The following is a 10,787-nucleotide window of genomic DNA, read 5'->3' on the forward strand; positions in this document are numbered from 1 at the left end:
GGATACGTGAAAAACATATGAAGGTCAATCGTGTATTTTTAAATGAAATCATACGTTTTCGATCGCATTAATCGATGCAGCTCGACATTCTTTATAAAAATAAAAAAAAAAAGTATTAACCAACGTATTGTTAAAAAATTATTAACTTAAAAAATATTTTAATTTAAATATTGCTACATAAGATCGGACAAAAAATACTGCAAGATTATTATAATAATGAGTAAATAATAATAGTAAGTAAATTACGAAAGAAAAGGTCTTTCAGGTTTTCGAACTTTCAATATTTTAAATAAACAAAATCAAATTTACAATGTTTAATTGTAATAAAAATTGAATTGATATTGAATATAGTTATGTCTTTTTATTACGAAATAAAGAAAGAGAGAAAAGTGAAAAAAAAGAAAAATTAATCAATTTAAAAAATTATTAACAAAGTCGATTTTATTATATCGATATTATTGGAATATTTAAATAAATAAAGAATAAATTATGCTTTAAAACGATGTATTTTTCATATCTCTACGACTTTTCGTTCCGAAGATATCGGCTTTGAAAGATTTTCATTCATAATTCGTATACTACACCTGTTCGTAGTAATAGTATAGTAGTAGTAACTTGTCCAGCTGATCCGCGTAAATTCTTAGAATTTATATAGGTTAGTGTGTCATCCGATTAAACTGAATGAAATTATATAGGCTAAATGGATCAACGTAACTATCTTCTATTTACATAGGAATATCTTCGGAACTAAAACTCGTAGAAACTTGAATCAAATACCATTTTAAAGGGCATAATTTACACTATTTGTTCAAAACGTATTGTTAATAATTAATTAACAATTTGTTATAAACAATTTTTATAAACAAATTCTTACGAGCTTGATCTCTCTTATCTTGCAAAAAAAAACAAAGAAGATAATTCGGGCTAAGACTGATATATAAAGTTACATAAATTAATAAATAATTAATAAACAAAATTATTTCTTTATCAAATAAACAAATGTGATCTAGATTATCAATCGCCACGTCATTCAATTACATGGCAATATTTCCGAAATTAAATATCATAGAGATAAAAAAAAAATACAAAGTTAAAGAAAGTACAAAGTAAGCGCTGAGTAAGCGCTTATAAATCATAATCATAAATCATTACTCAGCTCTAAACTAATCATTTTTCAACATATATGGGTTATACTTTTTTTTTTCTTTTTTTTATAGAGAATGTTGAGCTGCTTCGATCAATGCAATCAGAAACATATAATTCTATTAAAAAAAAAAGAAAAAAAAAAGAAAAAAGGAAAAAACACACCTAACCTTCATATGTCCTTCACGCGTCCACTTATTACAAAAGTATTACTACTATATTGTCGCTATCTCTGTATCATATAACTTTTGTTAGATTTCTTCATATTTCTATTAAAAAAAAACAGATATTCAAGGTAATTAAAGTAATTACTCTACTTGATATATATATATATATGTGTGTGTGTGTGTGTGTGTGTATATATGTATATACACATATATATCAAAGAATATTAATGGGCTAAAATAAAAATCGAATTGTCGATTTAAAATAAAAATAAAATAAAGTAAAGTAATTATAATTATAATAAAAAAAAAAAGATAATAATAATAATAATAATAATAATAATAATGATGAAAGACGATTCGCCGAGGACTTTTCATCTTAGAAGAATAAATCGAAGATAGGAATTAAAATAAATGAATTCTTTTTAGCAAGTCTACGCCATTGGGTTAGGTTCGTAAATTAAAAAAACAAAAAAAAAAAAAACAAAAAAAAAAGAATAAAGATAAAAATAAAAAATACTTGGTCCTAGAACGGCTCGATTTAGGGATATGTAATATCGTCGAGAAACGCGTTTTTTCGATCTAAAAGTGATCTAACAAAAGTTCGCGATCCTAATCGATGAGAAACGCTCGTTTTTATTTCTTTTTCTTTTTTTTTTTTCTTTTTTTTTATAGTGAACAAAGAAAAACTCCTTCTCCAATGAAATTCTTTCGATAAAATCACAAATTACAAGATTACAAGAACAACGGGAAGCATTCAACGAGCAAAGCTTTCGTATATATATATATACACACACACACACACACACACACATATATATATGTATATATATATGTACATAAAAACATGAATTTATTATACGAGGAAAGCTCAAACACGACAGTCCGAAAGCTTCGTGAGAGAAAGGAGCTTTCTTTGAAAAGAAACGTCGCAAAAATATTCGTAGATTTTTCGATTAATTAATAATTATTTAAAATAGTGATTTTTCAAGGAAGAAATGTATGAGCATTTGAAACAAATAAATATATGATACATATACACTTGACGCGTAAATTTTCCTTTTTTTTTTTTTTTCTTTTTTTTTTTTATATATAAACCTACGCTATACTTCGTAATTCAAAATTTGTTTACGTTATTCTTATTCTTTTTCCATTTCTTTCTTCTTTTTCGAAGCACCTTTCATAATCAAAAAATAAATATTTGATTAAAATGATATTTGTAATAATATCAAAGATCATAATTATTTCGTTAAAATTATTGTTTGAGAATTATAATATATATATATATATATAGTTTAAAAATTATAATCTCGTATTAAGATGCTGCAAATTGTCGACTTATACATATAACATCGTAATATTTATGTACATGAATTTGCAAAAAAAAAAAGGAAATCGTACGAATAATTTTTGCGAGTAATCGATCGTATCACAAGGGAAACGATCGATTTAAAAAAAAAAAAATTACCCTAATTAATCCCTCATAGGATTCCTCTTAGGAACAGTGAAAAAATAGTTAAAAGAAACAAAAAAGAGAGAGAGAGAGAGAAGAAGAAGAAGAAGAAGAAAGTATAATATAGACGAAAAAAAAAAATAAAAAATAAAATATGAAATAATAAAAGGAAAGAAAATATTTCTATAATAAAATAATATTACAAGTAAATTTCATTAAAATACTGGAGATAATTGTCGGGGAGATAAAATCGTCCGATCATACAGCGAGCGCGGGAAATACATATTTTATGTAACATTTCTTTTATATGTATATATATATATATATATATATATATATATATGTATATATATATGTATACAAGCCGTAGATGAATTAATTAATCCATCAACCAATTAATTAATTAATTAATTAATTAATTAATTAATCAATCAATCAATCAATCAATCAATCAATCAATCAATCAATCATTCACAAGGAATAACTCGCGTTTCAACATCGATGGCAGTAAAATTACAATATTTATCATAAAACTATGATGCAACATTGACACGCGCCGGGCACCGCGTGTCAACGCGGTAACAAGCGTTCGCCGAATTGAATTTGTCACTATTCTTTTGTTTTTTTGTATCCTTTTTCTTTTTTTCTTTTCCCTGTTCTGTTTTCTTTTTTGTTTTGTTTCGACGACTACAAACAGACGTCGTCATTATATTTAACGTATTATTATATTTAGTGGTAAATTCAAATCGACGAAAAGACGCAAGTCATTTTAGTCGTGACTCGTCGTAAACATCGTCATATATATCGTCAAAATCGATCGGGAACGTTTTCCTTTGTTTGTTTGTTTGTTTGTTTGTTTTTAGGCCAACACTTTTTTTCTCTTCACACGTTGACGTTTGTTGATTTTTGTCGAACGAAGAAGAGGAAGAAGAAGAAGAAGAAGAAAAACGTTCATTGATATTTCGCGAAGAAAATATTAGCGAAATTCTTCTTACGGATACTGAGAGAAGAAGAAAAAGAGAGAAAGAGAGAAAGACAGAAAAAGAGAAAGAGAGAGAGAGAGACAGAGAAAAAAAGAAAAAGAAGATACAATGAGGAAGATCAGAATTTTGGGATTTGATTGACAGTATCCTACTTCAATATGGCTGCCTCTTGTCCTAGGACACTCTTAATCCCTAATCCCTTTTCTTGTCTATTTCTTTCTGTCTATCTTCGTTCTATCTTTTTCTTCTTCTTCTTCTTCTTCTTCTTCTTCTTCTTCTTCTTCTTCTTTTTCTTTTTCTTCTTCCTTCCTTCCTCCTTCCTTTTCTAACGCAAGCGAGGCAATTAGACCTGAGCTGGTTTAGACTTCCCGACGACCACCATTATCTTCTGCAGGAACTTTGTGGTACCTACTGCAATTTAACAAAAAAAAAAAGAAAGAATAAAAATCCAAGAAATTAAAATTAACAAATTCATTCCCCATTATCATTTTACAATATTCAATAATTATCATTAAATGTTATTTGGATTAAAATCGTTAGAATTATAGTTAGTAGAATAGACGTTGGAGTATGTGCTTTGTTATAATAATGATCGATTAACCTTGACTATAGGAGAGGAGGGTAGGTGGGGTGGCAAGTAGGGATACAGGAAATTTAGCGTTAATTTATGATAATAATATATAATCATTAATCGGTAATATATATATATATCACAAGGTGCGAGAAGGTAGAAGAAGAAGAAGTGCTCCTGAAAGTCTATCATGTTGTCGTGTTTCAATATGATAGTCTCGAAGGCATGCAAACTTAAAGTTTTAATATACCACATCCCTAAATAAATAGTGTCACAATTTTAACTTCCTACGAGCCACGAGATGTTAACAAATCTTTTCTTTTTTTTTTTTTTTCTCGAGAAGTGAAAGCCCACCATCTTAATAAATCAATTATGCAAAATATATATAAATTTTTTTTTTTTTTTCTTTTTTTTTTTTTTTTTTCTTTTCATTTCAATCGTTCGTACAAATGATGTATGTTAGGTTAATAATGTTTAACTTGAATTGTTAGTTTTTTTTTTTGTTTTTCTTTTTTGTTTCTTCTTTTCTTTTTCAATTGCGACAATATTCTTTTACAGATGTTATACGATTCTGCGAATTAAGGCGAAGCATGTGAAATGAAAACTTGTATTGCTTTGTATTAATTCAAATTCTAATGAATTATTTGATATTACTTGAGTTTTTTTTCTCTCTCACTCTCTCTATTCTATAAAATAAATATTACTATGCTATTTATACAATACGACAAAAACGATTAAAATAAAATATACCGGGTTATATGTTATTTACGCGATAATATTTTCTATATGAAATTGTGCAGATGTGTTCAATCGATAATTTAATTTATATTTTTGCTAATACAAAAAAATATTAAACGATAAAATAATATGATGCTAATGCTTCAAGAAACAAACAAATACACACACACACACATTTTTTGAGAGATTCTGATTTTGTTTTTTCTTTCTTTCTTTTTTTTTTTTTTTTTTTTTAGCTATTCCTCGACAACTTTTATATCCATATATATACTTTCTTCTTTTTTATATCTTTGAGAATTCCGAAACGTGCAATTTTATATACGATAGAAAATAAAAAAATGATAAGCTGTAATGAATGATAAAGCAGGCTAAAACATGCGTGACATATGAGAAAATAAAATATTTATGTTATAGTGTGTTCTAAACCTTATTAGTCTTTGGCCCGACGACTACCATCAGCTTCTGCAAAGTTTTGGTAACGGCGCCTGTGGGAATAAATTGGTTAAATGGAAATGAAAAAAAAAAAAGTAAATAAATAAATAAATAAACGAAAAGAAAAAATTTATATGTATATATATATATATATACTCTCGTCGTTTTTAAGATCATTAATAATAATATTTAATCTAATAATATATCTAAGAAATATTATTTTATTGTATCGAGATCATACTATATGTTCACATATTTTATACATACATATATATATATATACATATATAATGTATATATATATATATATTGCTCGTAAAAAATATATGTAATTGTTTAAGATATTAAATAATTTATAATAAACAAATGTATGCTATGAATTTATAATTATACAGTTTAATATTGAAATTATTTATATTGCATAAATGATTTACTATTTTTTTGTAAATACTATTATTTACTAATATATTATGTATAATTTTAATATATAATAAATTATATCTAAAATCGTTTTATAAATTTTATTTAATAATAATTTGATCTCGATACTATAAAATTTAATTTCTTTTAATACTATTTAAAATTAATTATTATTTTAACTTACCAACACCCTTGACGAAAAATTTAGGTTTGTTTTTCCATGCAATAAATGCAAAATATACCGGTACCGACGATGATATCATTAAACAACCATAACCTTATAGAATAAAGAAAATATTTTTCAATGTACATGAATTAAGATTAATTCGATTAATTACTATAATATTTATTACCTGTTTCCAAAGGTGTAATATACATGGGAACTACCGTGACGAAAAGTGTGGCGATGATGTAGACGATTGGAAAAGCGAGATTTACTTTAATTGGCCTTGGTAAATTTGGTTGAGCCCATCTTAGCCAAGGAAGGCATAGAACAGAGACGCCAATGCTTAACTATAAAACAAAATTATTCATTTTTAAATAGAAAAAAAAAAAAATCCTTCTGTTTAATCAAATAGAAAAGCAAGAGAAAAAATTAAAAATCGTAAAATTTTATTCGAAATAAAATTAGACATAGGAAAAAATTGAAGGATTAAAATTTAATATAAAGAAGATAAAGGAAAAATTGCAAGAGATATAATTAAATGTTTGATAAATTGATCGAGAATAAATTGAAAAATTCGAATTAATTACGCCAATGCATCAGATCGTAGATTTTACAATGAGCATCAAAATAACTGGGTACGAGCCAATTAAGAAATTATCAATCGTCCACTGCAATTGTTAATAATAATTGATGTGACGAACAGGTGTTTAGATTATTGTTCGCGTGACGTCACATCATGCAACAGGATATTATTAAGATGCAATTATCCATTGTAAATTGAAAAATCACAACCTAAATAACATTGAGATCAAGTACATAAACAGAAATGCAAGAAATGTAATTTATTGATCGATCGAGCGCGCAAAAAATTACAAAAAAAAAAAAGAAAAAAAAAAAAAAATATCATTAAAAAATATATTTATATCGATCGATCGATCCTATTATTAAGAAAATAAGAGAAGCAATAAAAAGAAATACATATCGGTTATATATCGACTATATATCGATTCTATTCAATGTCAATTACACATTGACTCGTAGATTGTTGGGAAAAAAGAAAAGGAAAAAAGAAAAAGAAGAAAAAAATAGAGAGAGAGAGAGAGAGAGAGAGAGAGAGAGAGAGAGAGAGAGAGAGAGAGAACAAAAATATTGGTAAGACGAAATCTAAGGGCAAAGTTACATCAGAAACTTTATTACATATTACGTACCCAAGTGGCAAAGCCGACGTAGTTGATCAGTGCAAAGATGTCGGATGAGCACAAGTAAAGCATCGACAGGAGAGCCTGGAATAAATGAAGAAGAAAACAATTCAATTATCTTAACAATTCCATTTTACCGGGATGTTATCGATTACTCCGCACATTTTCATTGTAAAAACAAAATCGACAAAATCGTTTTACGAAAGTAATCGAAACATAGAAAGTGCTTTTATAAATTGATGATTCCTTTTTTTTTTTTTCTTTTCTTTTCTTTTCGAAAGAAAATGTATTTCTGCGAGTGAAGTTCTTCGTCAGCGTAAACAATTTGATTTAATTTCTTTAAACACAAAAACGTTCCCATTTTATTCGACAATACTCTCTTAAGACCTTTTCTGTTTCTCTTTTTTTCGGTTTTTCTTTTCTTTCCCTTCCCTTCCTTTTCTTTTTTCTTTTTCGTTTTTTCTTTTTTTTTTTGTTTTCTTTCCTTTGTTTTATCATTTTGTCCTTTTAAATAAATACGTTTCTAATCAAACGTACCATACAAATAACAGCTGGCGTAGGTGTCAATCTCGAGGTTTGGATCATCGTAAGTATTTCCGGCATTTGTCCCTCGCATGCACCAGCATAAAAAAGTCGAGAAGACGTCAATAGAATTCCATTTACTGCGCCAAATGTTGACAAAGCTACGAACACTGGTATTATCCATGCCATTATTCCGAACAGATGATTGGCAAACGTCTAAGATAAATATGAATTAAATATAAATCAATTAATAATTATTTTTTAACAGAAAGATCATCACAATTTCGTTGTTATCAATAATATCGTTCGCAATTTTCGTCATCTTTATCGAAAATATTATCACGACAATTTCATTGTTATCAAAAAAAAAAAAAAAAAAAAAAAAAAAAAAAAAAAAAAAAAAAAATTATTGCACTTACATCAAACACCAAAGGTTAAAAATTATTAGAAAGAAATGTTTACAACGAAATTATTAGAATCTCAATAATATTAACACTTACAACAGCAACGGCACCGCTACCTAAAACTTCAACGGGGCTCAAGGTCGTATAAAAAGCCATGTTGGTTAATACATAGACGATCGTAACCAAGGTACAAGAGATCGCAATGGCTTTCGGTAAATTTCTATAACACGCACAAAAAAAAAAAAAATAAAGAAAGAAAGAAAACAATCCAATTGTTAATAAGATCGACCAAGAATAAAATCGTATGATCGTTCAAGCACCCCAAGAAATAAGTTAATCTAATCGTTGTGACAAAACCTTCTTGGGATCTGCCATTTATCGATCGTTTAAAAGCGTTTGCACTTGAAAAGCTTACGTCATCATCCTCGAGCAAGAGCAACGTCTTGTATCGAGGACAATAAAAGGCATGACTTTTGCGAGTCTATAGTCATTTTTTTAATTACTACATATACCATAGTAATAGAAATAGTCAATGGCAATTAACGTTGATCATTGATTACTAATTTATTAACAATGTGAACACGATAAATCTCTCATGGTATATAATTATAAACAAATAGAAAAGACGCATTAACGTCGACGTTAGAAATAAAATCGAGAAAATCGGTCATCTAATCGGATATATATATCAATGACAATTAATTTCTAACGATTTATTTGCATATGCATGATTATTTCTTACCTAATAGGATCTTTCAATTCCTCGATGATAAAGTTCAAATAGTTCCAACCGTTGTAAGCAAATAATCCTGAATAAAAACTCAATGCTATCGATGTAATCTCCGTTTTGGTATTCTCGAACGTGAAATATTCCGTGTGTCCTATAGATTTTTATTTTTAGTTCTTTTTTTTGTTTTTGTTTTTAAAAAAGTAACAATTAGATAGGTTACAAAATAATATTACTTATTTTTTATTGTTCGAATACGTCTCAATCAAAACTAATCTCGTATTAATATCTAATCATTTTTGTAAAATTATATCAGATCTATCAAATATGCATTTTTTATCAAAAATATTGATATTCGTCTAAATTGTTATAAATTTTCGTGTACGCAGAAATACGAATTAAATTAAATTAAATTAAATTAAATTTAAACGTTTGAGAAATATTATTGTTCGTTAAATGTCCCGAGAAAGCGTCATTGTTCTAATAATCAACTATTTAGAAATGAATGAAAGATATTGAAATATTCGCGAATAGATTTAAATATTCGTCGTCGTGAATTCTTGCGTGCCTTCGTTTCCGCCTCGTTTCAGAGAGCAATTCGCTTCGTTGAATAGTCCAATTTAAGCAATACTCTTTTTACGCGTATAACGTGCACGACGCGACGGTAAAACGTCGTCGAATCGGCTGTGCCCGTATTTAACCCACCTTTTTGATTGGACAAATTATCTCGTCCGACAAGTGGACAATACTGAAAAGATGTACGAACAAGATCTTTTTCATATTTTATGGCTCTCATCGTTTCTTATCATTATATTTTAAATATTTCTAAATACTACTATATACTTACATATTTGTTTTGTCTTTTTGAGAAATAATTTCTATGCAAAAAAATTAAAAAAAAACAAAAAATTTCGCAAAAAGAAATGAATCGCGAAGATCTATTTAATTTAACAAAAAAAAAAAAAAAAAAAAAAAAAAAAGAAAAATTTCTTCTCTTATCCATAATGTTACAAGAAAAATAAATAAGTTATCTCTTGATCTTAAACAATTTTTAAAACAATGCTCATGCATTATTTTACAAAATACATATTTATCTGACACATTAAATAATAATTATCTGGAAAAACTTTCAAAGTAGTTGAAATAAAATTTATAATTTTTCAATAATAAATCAATCGATGACTTTTGATTCCTTAATGATTCTGAAATGAACGAAATAATTTTCTTTCCTTTTAAAAAAGAAAAAAAATATATAATATAAATAAAAGAATAGAAAAGAAAAAAAGAAAAATAACTGGATCATTCACGAACATCGAATCGTATTAAAAATTCATTTACGGTGATTCGTAAGATTTATTCAGAATGTTACTAATAATGATACGTAAGAAAAATGATTAGAAATTTTTTTGTTTATCCTGTAACGAATTACACACTTGATCACGTTCGTTCGAATGACTGAGCGAAAATTTTTTTTCTTTCTACATTTGCTACAGACACACACACATATATATATATATATATAGACAAAAGATAAAGAATATCGAGCACGCGAGTATACACGTGTGTGATTTATAGAATCGATTCAAAAATATTTCGTTCGAAGGTCACGAACCTGTTGAAAATGTGAAAGGAACTCTAAGAAGAAAGCATTATTGTTCTATCATCTGATACAATATTTCTCTTCTCTTATTTTACAGCGATATTATAAAAAGATGGAGTATTATTAATAAGTAACGAACGGTACAGTCGACCAGAGATTGATGGAAAGAATTGAAAAATATTGCAACAAGAAAAAAAATAAAAAAGACATAAAAAACAAAAAATCATAAAAACAAAAAAGAAGAAAAGGGAACAAGAAAAAATTA

General features: G+C 27.0%; 1 protein-coding gene across 3 annotated transcripts in view; it reads right to left on the reverse strand.

Moving 5' to 3' along the window:
• Positions 1–2,602: 2,602 nt before the first annotated feature.
• LOC118446042 (large neutral amino acids transporter small subunit 1) overlaps positions 2,603–10,787 on the reverse strand; it is a 35,049-nt gene continuing 26,864 nt past the window's right edge. The window contains exons 5-12 of one of the 3 annotated variants that reach the window (XM_085658871.1): positions 8,938–9,076; positions 8,292–8,415; positions 7,807–8,007; positions 7,279–7,353; positions 6,258–6,417; positions 6,089–6,181; positions 5,479–5,537; positions 2,605–4,154 (exon numbers count right to left, since the gene is read on the reverse strand). In XM_085658871.1, coding sequence (XP_085514997.1) covers positions 4,152–4,154; positions 5,479–5,537; positions 6,089–6,181; positions 6,258–6,417; positions 7,279–7,353; positions 7,807–8,007; positions 8,292–8,415; positions 8,938–9,076 — 854 coding nt within the window. In that variant the 3' untranslated portion in view covers positions 2,605–4,151. Of the gene's footprint in view, positions 4,155–5,478; positions 5,538–6,088; positions 6,182–6,257; positions 6,418–7,278; positions 7,354–7,806; positions 8,008–8,291; positions 8,416–8,937; positions 9,077–10,787 lie in introns of all 3 variants that reach the window. The other 2 variants (XM_035876203.2, XM_085658875.1) reach the window with 2 other exon arrangements.

The sequence above is a fragment of the Vespa mandarinia genome, chromosome 1, assembly GCF_050613455.1.
Source record: "Vespa mandarinia isolate Hongniang chromosome 1, ASM5061345v1, whole genome shotgun sequence".
Classification (NCBI taxonomy): domain Eukaryota; kingdom Metazoa; phylum Arthropoda; class Insecta; order Hymenoptera; family Vespidae; genus Vespa; species Vespa mandarinia.